The sequence below is a fragment of the Artibeus jamaicensis genome, unplaced genomic scaffold (genome assembly GCF_021234435.1).
Source record: "Artibeus jamaicensis isolate MK-2021 breed Jamaican fruit bat unplaced genomic scaffold, CSHL_Jam_final contig_2002, whole genome shotgun sequence".
NCBI lineage: Eukaryota > Metazoa > Chordata > Mammalia > Chiroptera > Phyllostomidae > Artibeus > Artibeus jamaicensis.
In genome coordinates this window covers 33818-50511 of record NW_026521408.1, presented here as the reverse complement: position 1 = coordinate 50511, position 16694 = coordinate 33818, and the positions used below count along the sequence as shown (strand labels likewise).

Below are 16694 nucleotides of genomic sequence, written 5' to 3'. Positions count from 1 at the left end.
CTTCTCATGCCTTCCTTGGTTGCTTCCCAGAAACTGTACGCAACGCCCCTACACACACTACCTGTACTCCCTATTGCTTTCCTCTGCTTTATTTTTAGCCATGTAACAGATCACCTTCTGATATATCCTACACTTTGCCTATTGATTGGTTTATGTTTTGCTGTCTCCCACTAGAATTATAGACAAAGCTCCATTCAGGGAGGGTTTTTTTTGCCTGTTTATTAGTATATCCCCAACCCTTGGGACAGTGCCCAGCACACAGTAGATGCTCCATAAATATTTATGAGTAGATCAATTGAAAGTGAACAAAACAGGCATTCTGGTTTTTATTTCAGTCTTGCAAGTTTGATTAGCATGGGAAAAGCACCTTGTATTTCATCAGCTACACATGCACCTACAAACCAAGCAAGACATGAATAACAGGAACCCCACTGCTAGCCCCACCTTTGGCATCTTTCTGTGCCTTCTGCAGAAACAGTACACAATTTGTTCTTCTGAAGCTGGCAATGCCTCCAGTCCTGCAGGAGCACTAAGTGGCTGAATCAAGCGGAAAGGGAAATCATGAGTCCTGTATACATGTAAGTGGACTGGGGCTTTGGGTATAAAGACATTTGGAAGCAGAGATCAACCTGAGAGAAACCGTGTGTGTGTTACATCAGGGACACAGACAGACAGCTTTGAAGTTCTGAGAAAAGGACTCAGAAACCAGTTAGGACAATATCTGATTAGTCTGGTCCTTCTCACAGCTCCAGCAACGTCAGGTAGGCCCTCATAGAATGGAACAAGAAGACACTTCACCTCTGGGGAATGCTTCCCCAAACCTAATTCCGGTGTAACTAAGCATGAGAAAACACCAGACAATCTCACACTGGTGACATTCTACAGGCTACCTGGCTGGGATTCCTATAACAATCAGGGTCATGAAAAGCAAAGCAAGACTGAGAAGCTGTCCCAGACCAGAGAGGAGACTTGGCTATGAAATGCAGTGTACTGGAATCCTGGGACAGAAAGAGGACATTAATTAGAAAACTAGTACATGAGCTTTCATAGTAGCTAAACTCATCTGAGCATGGAGGCCCCAGGGATAATAAACTGAAGGGCAAAAAGGCCTCCTGCAAGCTGAAGCTATGCTTTTGTCTTGTAATTTATCTCAAAGATTGCTTGGGGTCTTTGGGAAGTCATGCTCACATACCTGGCCCTTCCTTTAGTTGGACCCATTCCTTGCTCTATGCAGCAATTTCCGTAACTGTCTTCTGTGCTCCCGGGCCCAGGGCCACAAATATGCTCTATGCTGTTCTTGCTGGGAAGGCCTAATTTTTCAGCCCTTAGACTGGCTCTCTGGCATTCTCTCAGGCCATCACTTTCGGTGACTTCGCCTTATTACACCTTGTGACAGCTGCAAGCAAAACCGAGAAGCATTTCTGCTGTCTGTCAGGACAGACTTGATACCCATACAACACTGCACAGCAAAGGTGGGGAAACAGAACTTACTCATAAATAAATGTGATCCAAACTGTCTGCAGTCATCCTGCCCACACTGCCACAGGGACCTCAGGATGTGCCAGCCTTACTCTCCTACTGGCCTGAGTGTCAGGCCAGACAACCTCACCTGGCTACTCCTTCTGGGACCCAAGTGGATAATCAATGCTGAAAAACCAACAGGTCACGTCTGTGTGACACCTGCCAACACCCCATGTCCCCCAGCTAGGTCATCTGCACATCAGTGACTCCAGAGCTGGGTCCAGGGACCGTGGGCAGCCTCTGCGTGCTCCTAAGGGAAGGAATCAGGCAGGCATTGAGCACGATGCAGAGATTCTGAGGAGACAACAGGGAGTACGTTGAAGGGAAATAAGCAGGAGCCGGAAGCTATGGAGAAAAACAAGGGCTTGACTGTAACTCAGAAGCAGCCCACCAACAGGTCACAGAGGGAGGGACTGAGTCATCAGAGTTTAAGGAGAGGCTACGACTTAATCAGATGAAAAAGGATCTTTTCGGGGTTGACAGCTTCCTTCATGTTTTGCTACATTATCTTTTCCAGGAAGTTTAATATCTGGGACATTCAAATTTCTTGGCCCTCCTCCTAATTAATGCCCTTATCCTATACCATGGCACAATATCTGCACAGTTGCTGGAGTCAACACTCTGAGGCTTTGATGTCACCTGTCTCAGCTCACCTGATGACCTAGCCCTACCTCTGGGATGTTTTCTGCACTCACTTATCAGCCCCTAGGTGGACTGAAACTGGCTCCGCCTCCCGCTCAGTCCCCTCCATTGCAAGGAAAAACTTTCTGAAATCCTGATGACTGGATCACTTGTAACCTAGATATCCTAGACCTAGACCATTTAGGCTTTGTTGCTCTGTGTGAGGTCTGACCATTGATGCGCCCCCCCAAGGCTATGCCGTCTGGGTCTGCCCTGCTCCAGCCTCCCCTCTTTCAGGTTGCAGCCACTCCCCTTCCAGGGTGCCCAGCACTCTTACCTGCTCTGCTCCCTCAGCCAGAAAGACTCAAGACCCAGCTCAAGGGTTGCCTGCTATGAGGCCTTCCAGGAAACACCCAGGCACAGGCAGTCATGATCTCCTGTGTATATGGCCCTGTGGAGCACTGTCCTGTTTTATTCTAACATTTTGTTGTTTTACAATAGACTGCTGAAAGGCAGTGACCCTGTATGAGATGCCTGGTGCATCACAGCTGCTCAGTGGACGTTGTTTCATAAATGAACGTGTGTGGGGGGAGGGTGAAAAAGGGAAAGGGATTAAGAAGTACAAGTGGCCAGTTATAAAAACAGTCACAGAGATATAAAGTACAGCACAGGGAATAGTCGATGATATTGTAGTAACTATGTATGGTGTCAGGTGGGTACCAGATTTATGAGGCGATCACTTCATAAGTTACATAAATGTTTAACCACTGTAATATACACCTGAAACTAATAATATTATATGTCAACAGTAACCGAAAAAGAAATAATTTTTTAAATAAAACAAAATTAAACAAATAAGTGCATGTGATGGGGGAGTGATGTGCACTACACAGTTCGCAGCTGGGGACACTGGTTCCAGCACCACTGCAGCCTTGGCTCTGAGGAAGGCATCTCCTACTGGGTGAAGCTGGGAAGCCTCTTGCTCGAAACAGAAAGGCTGGAGCATCATTTGGGCTGGGAGCCATCAAGAGCATCTAGTGACCAAAGTTATTGTGGCGTGCCGGTCCTGCGGGGTAGAAGCTCTTTTATGCTATTTACCAGAGTACTTGGAGAGCTAGTGCTAGGAACACACTTCCATGTCAAAGAAGATGAGGGAGCGTTGGGTGAAGTTAAACAGGTATCTTGCCCTGGTCAGGTAGCTGAGTTGGTTGGAGCATTGTCCCAGACACCAAGAGGTTGCAGGTTTGATCCCAGGTTGGGGGCATGTATAGGAGGCAATCAATCAATGTTACTCTCTCACGCTGATGTTTCTCTCTCTCAAACCAATAAAATCATATTCTTGAGTGAGGATTTTAAAATAAAAGGTATCTTTACTCAGAACTTGGAGCCCCTAAATTCCAACAGGTATGATGAGTGCCCAAGGGCAGGTGGTTATGGAGTCTCCCAAACACAGCTGACTCCAGAGTCACAGGGCACAGTGGGACATGCTGTGGGGAACACTGGCCCAAATGGGAAGGTTTTTACTGAACGAAAGACAAAGGACCCAGAATGAAGTATCTGCTTCTTAGTCATTCATTAGGTCACTCTAAACACGTCAAACATCAGGATCAAAATTATCTTTCTCAGAAAGATCAGAAGAAAAAGAACGACTATATGGAATCAAAAAATTTTATTCAGAATAAGCACTGGCAAAGTGAAAGTAGTTAGTTGTCTCAAAAATGCAGGGCCACAGAGTACTCAGAAAGAGATTGGAAATAATTTAAAAAATATTTTGCTACAGATTAAAATGATTTGAAACAATCATTAGCTATAAAATGTAGGCTACATAATCACACTTGAAAATCAAAAGGGATAATCTTGACAGGATTTGCTTGCCCAGGTGGCAGAAAATCAAAAGCCCTGAGAATTCAACGCTACTTTGAATTGTACCCACATCCAAGGCACAATCAGAAGTGAATTATGATCCCATCAATTAGGACTTCCGCTGAGGGGAGCGACAGCATTCTACAGCACTTCACTGGGACGGCATCTGACTCTTCAGGTTGGCAAGCCTCATGAGGCACTGATCTCTCCACTGCCTCCTGGCACCCAAGTGCTCAGGGTCAGCTGGGACTTTCATACACATGGCCTGGGTTCAGGGAAAATAAGAGACAAAAAGAAAAACTAAACAAATGGGACTATATCAAACTAAAACATTTCAGACAGCAAAGAAAACCTTCAACAAAACAAAAAGACAACTTACCAAATAGAGAACATGTCACCAGTGATACATCTGATAGGAGGTTATTATTCAAAACTTATAAAGAACTCATACAATTTAACACCAAAAAACCCCCAAACAATCCAATTAAAAAAGGGGCAGAGGACCTGAATACACACTCTCCAAACAGGACATGCAGATGACCAACAGATGTATCAAAAAAATGCCCAATATCAATGATCATCAGAGAAATTAAAGTTAAAATGACAATGAAATATCACCTCATCCTGTCAGAATGGCTATCATCAATAAACCAACAAACAACAAGTGCTGGTGAGGATGTGGAGAAAGGGGACCCTTGTACACTGTTGCTGGGAATACAAATTGGTGCAGCCACTGTGGAAAGCAGTGTGAGGTTTCTCAAAAAATTAAAAATGGAACTGCCTTATGACACAGTAATTCCACTTCTGGGCATATATCTGGAAAATTGAAAACATAATTCAAAAAGATATCCTTATATTCATTGCAGTATTATTTATAATAAAAGCAATCCAAGGGCCCATCAACAGACAAATGGATAAAGAAGAGATGGTACATATACACAATAGAATATTACTCAGCCATAAAAAATAGAATGAAACCTTAGCATTTGTGAGAATATGGATGGATGTAGAGGATATTATTCTATGAAATAAGTCAAACAGAGAAAGATAAATACCATATGATTTCATTTACATGTGGAATCTGAAAAACAAAAATAAACAAAACAGAAAAAAACTCATACACAGAGAGACTAAAACTGATGGTTGCCAGATAGGAGAGGGATTTAGAAGAATGGGTGAAAAAGATTAAGGGATAAGAAGTAAAAATTGGCAGTTACAAAACAGTCATGGGAATGTAAAGTAAAGCACGGAACATAGTCAATGATAGTGTAAAACTACATATGGTGTTGGGTGAGCACTAGACTTATCAGGGGGAACACTTTGTAAATCATATAATTGTCTAACCACTATGCTGTACACCTGAAAATAATATAAAATTGATTATAAACTGCAAGTAAAAACTTTCAAAAATAAAAAAGAACAAAGCAGCCTGAAGAAGAAGTAATTCAGCAGAAGCATAACTGTTGTTCCTACTTGTGCAAACTGAATTTGCTTTCAAAGACAAAAGGAGAGGAGTAGACCCTCGGTGAATAAGAGCTTTCTGAATCCAGAGACTCCAGCTCCTTAGAGACGAGTCACAGTGAGCTCCTACTTCACTAGTCACACTGCTCTTAAGGTCTCTGAGGACCATGGCAGAACTTGTAGACAGCAAAGTTAGGGATGAGGGGTCATCAAAACCAAAGGCAAAGATTCTAGATGCATACAAAATGTCCCTACGACACAGGGCTTCCACTCAGCCCACACAACTTTCTGTAGTCAGACCACGTACCTGATGAACCTTTTCAACTGTGGCCCCAGAAAACTCTGGAATGGGTCCGAAAGTCTTGAGGACATGTTTCATGCTTTCTCCATATCTGTCACAGTAGCTTAACATACCTGAAACCACATGAACACAATAATTCACAAAATTAGCCAGAACATTACAGAACCCCCAACTAAGACATTCTTTTCTTCCTGTGAGTGAAGAAAAGGAGGAGATGGGCAGTGAACAGGATTAGCCGGCGCTGGGGACTGAGGGCCCTCACCATGAGTCGGTCACTCATCAAGTTTTCTCTCAGATCTCAAAATCCTGAAAGCCCTTGGGGCCTGCTGTTCTATCTTCCTTAGTGTACCGCACAGGACTCCACTCAGCCTAGTTCCTGCGTTATCCCATTAAGTCCTATGTTCACCAAGAAAGTTACCTTTTACAATGCATCTACAAGGTTACTTGTAAAAATGGCTTGAGTGTATTTTCTAAGAACCACAAATGTCACAGTTCATAAATCTTTTCTCATTTTACTCTGTTCCCTTGATTTCTAGTAACCACTTGGTTGGGTGCCTACAAGACAGCAGACACTTTTTTAAATATATGTTTTATTTGTTTATTTTTAGAAAGGGGGGAAGGGAGAGAGAAAGTGAGGAAGAGAAACATCAATGTGAGAAAGATATTGACTGGTTGCCTCTCACAAACCCCCAATCGGGGACCTAGCCTATAATTCAGGTATGTGCCCTGACTGGGAATTGAACTGGCAACCCTTCAGTTCCCAGGCTGGCACTCAGCCCACCTAGCCACCAGCCAGGGCAGTGGCATGTTCTTTAATGTAGGCTTGGAGTGTGGCCAGTGGAAGACAGCCCCGTCACTCAAGCACAGGCTGCCCCTGAGCCTCGTCTACAATGCTCTCCAACTGCTTCTGCAGCTGCCTGGCCCTGAGGAACCCAACCATACTCTCAAATGCTGAGATACAGTCCTAGGATTTTGATGGAGAAACCCACGAAGAAGATGCTCACTCGCACAGGACAGAGGAGGAAGAAGCACAGTAAATTAGAAGCAGCTGTGCGTTGTGTGTGACTGAAGCTGAGCCCTTCAGTTAGAGTAAGACATACACAGAGATGAAAGTAGTCTAGTGGTCTCACCTCCCAGCACATGGAGCAAGCCTGCTGGGACAGTCTGCTCTTGGTGTTGCTCCCCTCCCTGCCTGGGAGGCAGCAGGGCTGGGCCAGTGTACCCATGTGTGAGGAACAAGTCCCATCAGAAGCCGACCCAGGGTGCACATAGAAGAGGCATCTCTAAGTCCTGGGCCTGCTGGAGACACGGCTGAGCTGCTCACTATGCCACCCTTGGCCTGGTTCCAACATCTTTCACAAACAGACAGGCTGGTCAGTCAGGGTAGAAGGTAACGCAGGAACAAATGAACAGTAGAATTTGCAAAGATCCCCGAGCTTGGCTCTCATCCACCCCAGAAAAACTGTTTTAAACTAATGTTAAATAAAAACAATCACCACAAGATATTCTTAAAAAAAAAAAAGACAAACTTCTTTGGGGTTTAGTTTTGGTGGACCCACACTGTTGTGAGACTGAATTTACTGAATTTCAGTTTTATTTTCCTTCTCTTTTACTGTGCTAAAATTATATCAAAATTACTCTTAGAAATTGCTTTGAAGGGTACAAAATTCAAATATACCAACTTTATGATATTAGCACCTATAATTAAGTGGTGAATACCCTTGTTTTAAAATAAGGGGTTTCATTTCATTTAACACAAGTATAACCTGACAATTCAGGATTCCAGAAGACTTTCCAAAGGTTCCGGCCCTGGCCAGCTATCTGAAAGGGCTCATCAGCATGTCCAGAACACAGAAAACAACCTTTACATTTATTTCCTTTGGAAATTAAACATTTTTTTCACTTCATCTATGTGTTTGTTTATTCAAACTAAAGGTGGTAAAATCTAGACACACATACAGTTATTTCTTTGGGGAAGCAAAGATCACAAGACTCAAACAAGTGGTGAAGGTGCTAAATGAGAAGAAAACGGGAGGACTGGCTGGAGCTGCTGCGTGTGTGCAGGGAGACAGGCCTGCTGGGCCCTCCTAGAGCCGCTTCTGTCTCCTTGTCCTCGCTGAGCAGCAAGAAGCCGTGCGTGCAGTCAAGGGCCGTGTTTCACGTGGATCACTTCACATTTTCTGAACAAGCCTTTTCAGTGTCCCTGTAAAGTCATCTGAATCGCCCAGGGGCCTTCTAGAACTCTTTCTCCCTGCCTTTTATAAAATTTGTGGCTTTAAAGGGGTACTTATTTCTTTAAGATAGAGTAAAACACAGTAAAACTGTAATTCACAATTTCTCCCCAAGTTTTCCAGGAAGCCAATGCAAACTTCAGTCTTACAAATACAAAAACCCTTTCCACAGATACACTCAGGCTCGTGGGGCAGGGGCCAGTCTCGCCAACCTCATGGTGACAGCAAGAAGCCACACAGCCAGCACGTGGGTGGAAAACCCAACACCACAGGACAGCTCTCCCAGTAGTTTAAAAGTACAAGTTCATGGTGACTTAGTGTCACATGAACATTTACAATGTCCCAGCAAATTCATTACCGGACTGGCATTTGCAATATCTCCCCTTCCACTGGAGCAGTATAAGAGGAGGATTGAGTGGGGATGTTCTCAAGTAGCAATTTCAGTGGAAATGAAAAGAAAAAGCCACTTCACCTTTTATCCCACAGCCTGTCCCTCCTCCGTGTTACTATGGAGTGAACCTCCCTTGTTTTCTTTTGCACGTGTTCATGCCCTCTATTCTGTTCAACCGTGCACAGTACTTCCAAAAACTCTCAGGGAGTTTAGCTTTTTAGAAGACTTTGAATCTAATTTCTTAAGAGATGTTTATATGGAATAAGGAAAAATGGGAGAACGAACTGATTACCACAAGACTGGATTTAGCTTCTCTGGCTGCTTTCTGACTTGTTATTCTTTGGCTGTGGGCCCTGAAGGTGGACAGTAAGGTGGACAGTGCCTTGAGCCAGCACAACCCAAGGTGATGGAGTGGTGGAGTGGCAGAGAGCTGTCCCATCTGTTTACAGAGTAGGCTGCGTGGCCAATGTCAGCCAATGCCAATGTCACCATGGAGGCAGTGTCACCATGGAGGCAGATGGAGGCAGCAGCTGAGACACGACCTTGGGTGTTGTCTCTTGGGTGTTATTTTTAATTTTTTTTAAAGAATTTATCTTTAGAGGGGAAGGAGAGAGGGAGAGAAACATCAATGTATGGTTGCCTCTAGTGCGTCCCCTGCCGGGAACTGGCCTGCAACCCAGGCATGTGCCCTGACGGGGAATCGAACGGCGATCTTCTGGTTTGCAGGCCCACGCTCAATCCACTGAGCTACGCCAGCCAGGGCCAGGTGTTGTTTCTTGGGGAGCCCTAATTGCTACCCACACCAGAGGAGTCTGGTTTTCACACAGCTCACAAACCCACCCCCCTTAGGTGAATTCACCTGCTTTTAAGAGCCAGAACTTATTAGGAAAGATCAAAAAGGCCCAAAGCACAGGGACATTACCTCAGGTGGGTGTTACTTTTAAAAAGCAGCCACAAAACAAAGGAAGCATGCTGGCCTCCTGTTTCTTAGTTGCTATTTTATGAGATTCAAAACAAATCGTCAAATATTTTTACCCCTCTTAGATAAACTGTAGCTTTTAAGACTAATAACTAGCCTTAACCTGAGATGCTGGCTTTACGAAAATAACTTCAGAAAAAAGAAAACTCTCCCAACTCCAATCTTGATATACCCTGGGTGACACTGTCAGGGGTCATACCCATTTCCAACAGTCCCGAGCCCGATCTTTAACTGTTTAACTCTGTTCCATGGAATGCTCTGAAGTTGAAAACTGCATCCGTCTACTATTATCATATTAAGTCAATTAGGTTTTCTTATCAAATCTCCTTTGGGTGAAAAATTGTTATGGGCCACAATGTTTGATTCCTGAGTTTCTGGTTTCATCGGCTTTGGTTTCTACTTGTTTGAGAGTCAAAGCAATTCTCAGGCCTCTCCCTATCTGTTACTTCTGATACCTGAATTATCTTATTTTTCTCAAGAAAAAAAAAAAGGTGATTTTCCACCAATGTCCTCACGTATCTCAAATGCTTCAATACGTTCATCACTTTTAAGGTTCTGGTTGAAAAAAAAACATTTAAAAATTATCCGAGGCTTTACTTTAATGATACTTCAAAACTCTGGTTTCACTTCTGCCCTGGCTGGTGTGGCTCAGTGGATTGAGTGCTAGCATGTAAACTGAGGGGTCACTGGTTTGATTCCCAGTCAGGGGACACGCCTGGGTTGCGAGCTGGGCCCGATTGGGGGTGTGTTAGAGGGAACCAATTGATGTTTCTCTCTCTCTCTTTCTCCCTCCCTTCTCCTCTCTCTGAAAATAGGTAAAGAAAATCTTTTTTTTTTTTTTTTTTTTTAAGAGGGAAAAAAATTTATTAGTTACCTATTGTGGAAGACAGAAATGTAATCCCAGTGCTACATTTTGCTGTTCTTTTTTCTTTTTTTCTTTTTTTTTTTAATTTTTTATTGATTATGCTGTTACAGTTCTATTCCCCCCTTCATTCCCCTCCACCCTACCCCCCATCCCCGCCATTACCCCCCCTTTAGTTTATGACCATGTGTCTCAATTCCTTTAGATTCTATATTTCCCATGCTATTCTTGCCCCCCCCCATCTATCTTCTATCTACTTCTATTTTCTATGCTACTTATTTTCTGTAGCTTCTCTCCCCTTCTCTTCCTCCCACTCCCCTGTTGCTAACCCTCCTTGAGATCTTCATTTCTATGTTTCCACTCCTGATCTAGCTGTCCTTTTAGTTTGCTTTGGTTTTAGGTGTGGTTCTTAATAACTGTGAGTTTGTTGTCCTTTCACTGTTCATATTTTTTAAACTTCTTTTTCTTCGATAAGTCCCTTTAACATTTCATATAATAAGGGCTTGGTGATGATGAACTCCTTGAATTTGATCTTATCTGAGAAGCACTTTATCTGTCCTTCCATTCTAAATTAAAGTTTTGCTGGATAGAGCAATCTTGGTTGTAGGTCTTTGGATTTCATGACTTGGAATACCTCTTTCCAGCCCTTTCTTGCCTGTAAGGTCTCTTTTGAGAAATCTGCTGACAGTCTGATGGGGACTCCTTTGTAGGTGACTGTCCCCTTAGCTCTTGCTGCTTCTAGGATTCTCTCCTTCATTTTAATTTTGGGTAATGTAATTATGATGTGCCTTGGTGTGTTTCTTCTTGGGTCCAACATCTTTGGTACTCTCTGAGCTTCCTGGATTTCCTGGAAGTCTATTTCCTTTGCCAGATTGGGGAAATTCTCCTTTATTATTTGTTCAAATAATCTTTCCACTGGTGGCTGTGCCTTTCCCCCTTCTGGTACCCCTATAATTCGGATGTTGGAGTGTTTAAAGATGTCCTGGAGGTTCCTAAGACTCTCCTCATTTCTTTGAATTCTTGCTTCTTGACTCTTTTCTGTTTGGCCATTATTTGCTTTCTTCTGGTCCACTCCATTGATCTGAGTCCCAGTTTCCTTTTCATTGCTATTGGTGTCCTGTGCAATTCCATTCATTTCAATTAGTTTCGCCTTCATATATTTGTCTAATTTGTCGGTATAATCAACCAGTTCTGTGAGGCTCCTGATCACCAATGTTTTAAACTGTGTGTCTGTGAGTTTTGCTATTTCTTCGTCGCTTAGATTTATCTCTGGGGCTTTGAGGTCTTCCTGCGACATTTTTGGTCTGTTCTGGCCCTTTAAGTTTGAGAAGCGGGGCCTTGGACTCCCAGGTCGCTGGGTTGTGACGCTGTATGTGGGGGCGTGGTCAGAGCGGGGAAACGGCGGCCCCCTCTGCTGTTTCTTACAGCTGGGTGCGGAGGAGCAGCGCCTTAGGTGGTTCACCTGGGCCGGGCTACTCAGAGTCGCTGGGTTATGACGCTGTATGTGGAGGTGGGGTCAGAGCAGGGAAATGGCGGCGCCCTCCACTGCCGCTTGCCGTGGTGACCTGCCGGCCAGGTCCAACCACCCACTCCCTCACCTGTCCACCCGCGTACAAATGCGCGACCTCAGTCAACACGCAGCCCCGCTGCCCCGCTGTCTCCCCCGCGGTCCCTCGCCTGGTTGCTCGTTCGGTCGCTCACTAGGTCCAACCCTGCGCCTGGATTCCGCGTCTGGATTCCGCGCCTGAGTCTGGCTGACTGAGACCTCCTGTGCAATCCCGCTTCACCAGCCGCTGGTTTCGCCCCTTACCGGTCAGGCTGAAGAATTTGTTGTTAACGGACTTCCGAAAAGTTCAATTTTCCGTGTTCTGGCTGTGTTTTCTGTTGCTAATATTCAGTTGTCTCCAAACTTGGTTGTGTGAGAAGGCACGGCACATCCACCTATGCCTCCATCTTGGCGGAAGTCCAGAAAATCTTTTTTTAAAAAAGACAAATTCTGGTTTCACTTTCATGAATTCTGTCTTTACGTTATCCTCCTACATTCAACTGTTATCCTACCACAAAAGTAACATGTGGGTGCCAGGTGAGAGTCCCCTCTCCCTTTAGTTGGGTGTGAAGGAAGAATCAAGTCACCTACTGAAACACATTTGTGTGACACATGACTAACCCACTCAAAGCCCCAGGTGTGCACCTGCTGTGTGCAAAAAAATAGCTGGTAAAACTGTCTGGAATTATCCATTGGAAATTGCATTTCATTAATCACTATGGTGAAAATTAATTGAAGTATTACCAAAACCTTGTGAAATGGTAAAATCTAAGACAAACTCCCAGGGGTCATCTACTCCAACTTCTGACCTCACTGCGAGATTCCTATCAACATCCAAACATCCTACTCACAGCATGACCTGTCCGTCCAATCAGTTCCACTTACTAGAAAGTTCCCCCTGCCATGTGCTGACCCCAAACCTGTCTGCCTGCCATTCCTAGTCTTTCACTCTGGTTTAGCTCCCACAAAAGTCAGGACAGACAGACATGCAAACACACACACATACACAATTCTGGTCACTTCTGGATCAGCTTCAGTTTCTCAATATTTTTGTTAAATGTACACCATGGAGCCGAATACAATATTCCTTTTCTCTTTCTGCATATGTCTTACAAGTCAACATTTATGAAAAACAACATACAATAATTATAGAAATTTATGACAACACAGAAAAGTAAAAAGGTAATAGAACTTGCTTAGAATTTCAACACCAAGAGACAGTCATTATAATACTATTTGAGACATTTCCCTAGATTTTTATCCAGGACTTTTCTGATGCATTGTTTTAATTTGGTGTAGGTTTTATTGCTTGTTTTTCAAATGATGTCTTCTTTTTAAATGGCTTAAAATCTGGTGGACAATTTCATTCTTGGAAGCTTCTCAAGTGTCACCTGTCTCAAGTGACTATACTTTTAGAGTCACCAGATCATGAGCTCATACCTACCTCCTGCTTGCCCTTTGAAGTGGCTTCCAGGGTAACCAATGGCCCAACTTGGCCACTGACCAAGGGCACCCAGAAAGAAGCCTACAGCTCAGCCAGTCACACTTGCAAGCTGCCCATATTTAGGCAGAAGATAAGTCCAGCAGAGGTTCATGTGGTTACTTCCCTACTTTTCTTTTCTTTTGCCTCTAAATCATCTCATTATCTTTCTCAGGAAAATACCACTTTATCTTCTCTTAGGCTGGATGATAGGCAGAAGTCTCCACAACATCACCCACCTCTCTTCTGGTCCTTCCCTGATGGCTGTCCCACATGGGGCCCTGGACATAGCCACTGTCCTGCCTCGATTGTGAATGACCAGGGCTGGCCACCATCCCCTGTACATGATATTGTTTTCAGTTGTAAGAAAAAACAACCTTTGATTATTTCTGAAACACATAAAACTCTACACGGCACAAAATTCCCATCCGAGCTCCTACCTTCTGCATTGAGATGCATGGTTTCCAGGGGTCCCATGAACGCATAGCGCAGGCCGAGGCCGTGAGACATGACGAGGTCCAGGTCAGTCGGAGACACCGTTCCTTCCTAAATGGTGGAGAGGGAGTAGCACATGGATGAGTCCTCCGGAAAGACCACTTTCCTATGGTCACTTCCATCATAACTGGGGCAGGACCCAAAAACACTTTCCAGGCACTATAATAGTGGTTTCATTGAGTTTTTCATGGTGAAACTATAATATATGAATGAATCCTGAAAAGAGACTATTTTGTGAAATGTCAAATACCAATTAACTTTCTCCATAGCTGTAATTGACCTGCTCCCGTACTGTGCCCAATTTCACTGTCTTCCCTTCTCACAACCCACATCTCACTTGCAACTCTGGCAAAGGCGGGTAGGATGAAGGGAAAGGGAAGAAATAAACAGAACACTGAAGGAAAAGAGCAAGAAGGCTTTTCTATTCATCTGCTAATACTGGAGCCATCAAAAGAACTGCAGAGTTGCTCTCCAGGTTGTGCTGCCTGCATGCCCAGCCTTGTTTAGCTTTTAATGAGTTTGTAAAGAATGATATTCTTTGATGAAATGCAGCTTAGAACTGGGTGTTTGTTGGCAAAGGTGAGGCCCTAGAATCTTCTGCAAATGCAAATTGGGAAGCAAGAGGCAAAGTTGTTAGGCTTTTAGGCTGTATGTTAAATTGACCATTGGTGTGAATTGGTCTGCTCCTCACATCCTTCTGAAAGGAGCAGCGATGCATTAGACATATCTGCATCACTGGGCCCTTCACTGTCAGTTCAGTCTCCTCTAAGGGTTATTTTCACCATGGCCTTTCAGCTGTAAGGAAGACAGACATGGGGGACACTGTTCCGTTTTCCTGAGTTGTCACTGGTCAGACAGGTGTGATGACCGTGAGCTCTCCAGCTCCCACCTCCTGGGTGGTCCCTTACACACAGAGTGCTGTGGGTGCAGACACAGCTCTTGCCCTGCAGCCAGGCCAAACTGCTTGTACAAGAGACCGTGCACTGTGCTGCCACTCTGACACCTCTTCCACTGGCAACCTGGGTAGCCCTGCTCCCAGGGGGAAAGGATGAAGAGCTCAGCTGTGGAAATCTCGGTTCCACCCCTACCCCAGGGCATACCCACACACTGTCCACCCAGCTCCCTAGGACAGGCTCAGACACATGGCCTACCCTACATGGCTTGTTATTCTGGGTTACAGAGCAAATCCTTTCCCCTTCCCTGTTGGAGATAGTGTCTGGGATGGGGGCAAGATGTCCATCGCAGGTTCACCATGGTCTTGAGGCCCTCCAGACAGCCCTGGGGGGATCTGGGCCAGGTCCTCTATGCTCAGGAACTCCTCCCCTGGGCCAGGTGACTTCTCAAGTCCCAGACTTCAAAGTTGCCCAATAGGCAGAAAGGGGATTTGTACCCTCAACCTCCAAACTCCATGGCCTGCAGCCCAGCAGCTGAGGGAGAAACACCAGCCATCTCAGGTCTATGCAGGTGTCTGGACCTCCCAAGAGGCAAGGGGGAGAAGCAGAGGCTGGACCAAAAACCCAAAAAGACAGAACTACCTGCAAGGGGCAGTGTGGTTTAAGTGTGAGGGGAAACTTGTTGAGGGAGCCATTCTCCATCTAATTTGATGTGTGAGATAAAAGATGTGCACGAACTGAGAACGCACAGTTCAGAGAATGAAGACACGGCCTGCAGTCACCACCATGTCCACCTTCCTGATCACATCATTCCCAAAGACAAACATCTGACTTTTGTAATAGCCATTTCTTTTAATATTTGCCATCTATGTTTACATTCCTAAACAACAGGATGTGTTTTTTACCTATTTTCATTTTCTTTGAAATAGAATCACACTGCATTCTTTTGTGACTTGCTTCTTTCATGCAAACTCACGCTTTCAGGCTCTGCGCATGTGCACCGCCGTAGTCTGTCAGTCCTCGCTGGTGCATGAATACCACAGCTGAATCACCTGTCCTGCTGTCCATGTAACTCTGGGTTTTTTTTTCTAGCTTGCGAGTGCATAAACAGGGCTGCTGAGAGGGGTTTGTGTCTAAGCATCACTGCTGTCCCCCTGTGCACACATCACTGGTTGTGTGGGATAAAGCTGAGCTGCTTCCCAAAGCAGCTGCACACGTGTCCTGCTTCTTCCAGCGGTACACAGGTGGTCCCATCTCTCCACATCCCTGTCAGCACTTGGTGGACTCATGCTTGCAAACGTTTGCCAATCTGGTGGTACCTTACTAGGTTTCCTATTAGTTCTAAATCATCCAACCATGAGTTTATCTGGACTGCTCATGGCAGCAAATTAATTTATTGTGCCCTAGCTGGTGTTGCTCAGTGGATAGAGCACCATCCTGCAAACCAAAGAGTTGCTGGTATGATTCTGAGTCAGAGCATATGCTGGGGTTACGGGTCAGGTCAGGTCCCCAGTAGGGTGCGCACAAGAGGCAACCACACATCGTTTCTCTCCCTCTCCTTTCCTTCCACTGTCTAAAATAAATATATAAAATCTAAAAAAAAATAATGTATTGTTTATTTGAATGCTGACAAGTTTCACCTCCCTTCACTTCTGATAGCAAAGCTGTAAGGAGGGAGGGGCAACAAAGGAAGGAGGTAATACACAGAACCTCACAGTGATGCTCTAAGCCCTTGGGGCAGGAGGGTGGCTCTGGCTCCCTCTCCAGGCTTCCCACAGGCATCTGAGGTGGCCCCTGGCCCCGATGGGCTCCAGAATGCTGGGAAAGGCAGTAGGCAGGGCCCTACAGAGTCTCCCTGACCTTGGCTTCCAGGCCTACATTCCGCAGCCTGAAGTTCACAATGGCATTCAAACTGTGAGGGATGTACATAGGAAAGCTGTCTCACACTCACAGTGCTGTTTGTCTTGGCTCCTTTATAATTGTGCTTAGTGCTTTTAGGGTTGACTTCAAAAGGATTTCAAAATACCCAGCAAGGGAGCCGTGGCAGTTA

The 16694-nt window shown here is 44.8% G+C and overlaps 1 protein-coding gene across 1 annotated transcript in view; it reads right to left on the bottom strand.

The window, feature by feature from the left end:
- Window positions 1-3796: 3796 nt before the first annotated feature.
- The window catches only part of LOC119042440 (lambda-crystallin homolog), a 37326-nt gene continuing 24428 nt past the window's right edge, over window positions 3797-16694 (bottom strand). Inside the window, exons 4-6 of the mRNA XM_053657950.1 lie at window positions 13697-13802; window positions 5774-5880; window positions 3797-4270 (exon numbers count right to left, since the gene is read on the bottom strand). Coding sequence (XP_053513925.1) covers window positions 4157-4270; window positions 5774-5880; window positions 13697-13802 — 327 coding nt within the window. The 3' untranslated portion in view covers window positions 3797-4156. The remainder of the gene's footprint in view (window positions 4271-5773; window positions 5881-13696; window positions 13803-16694) is intronic.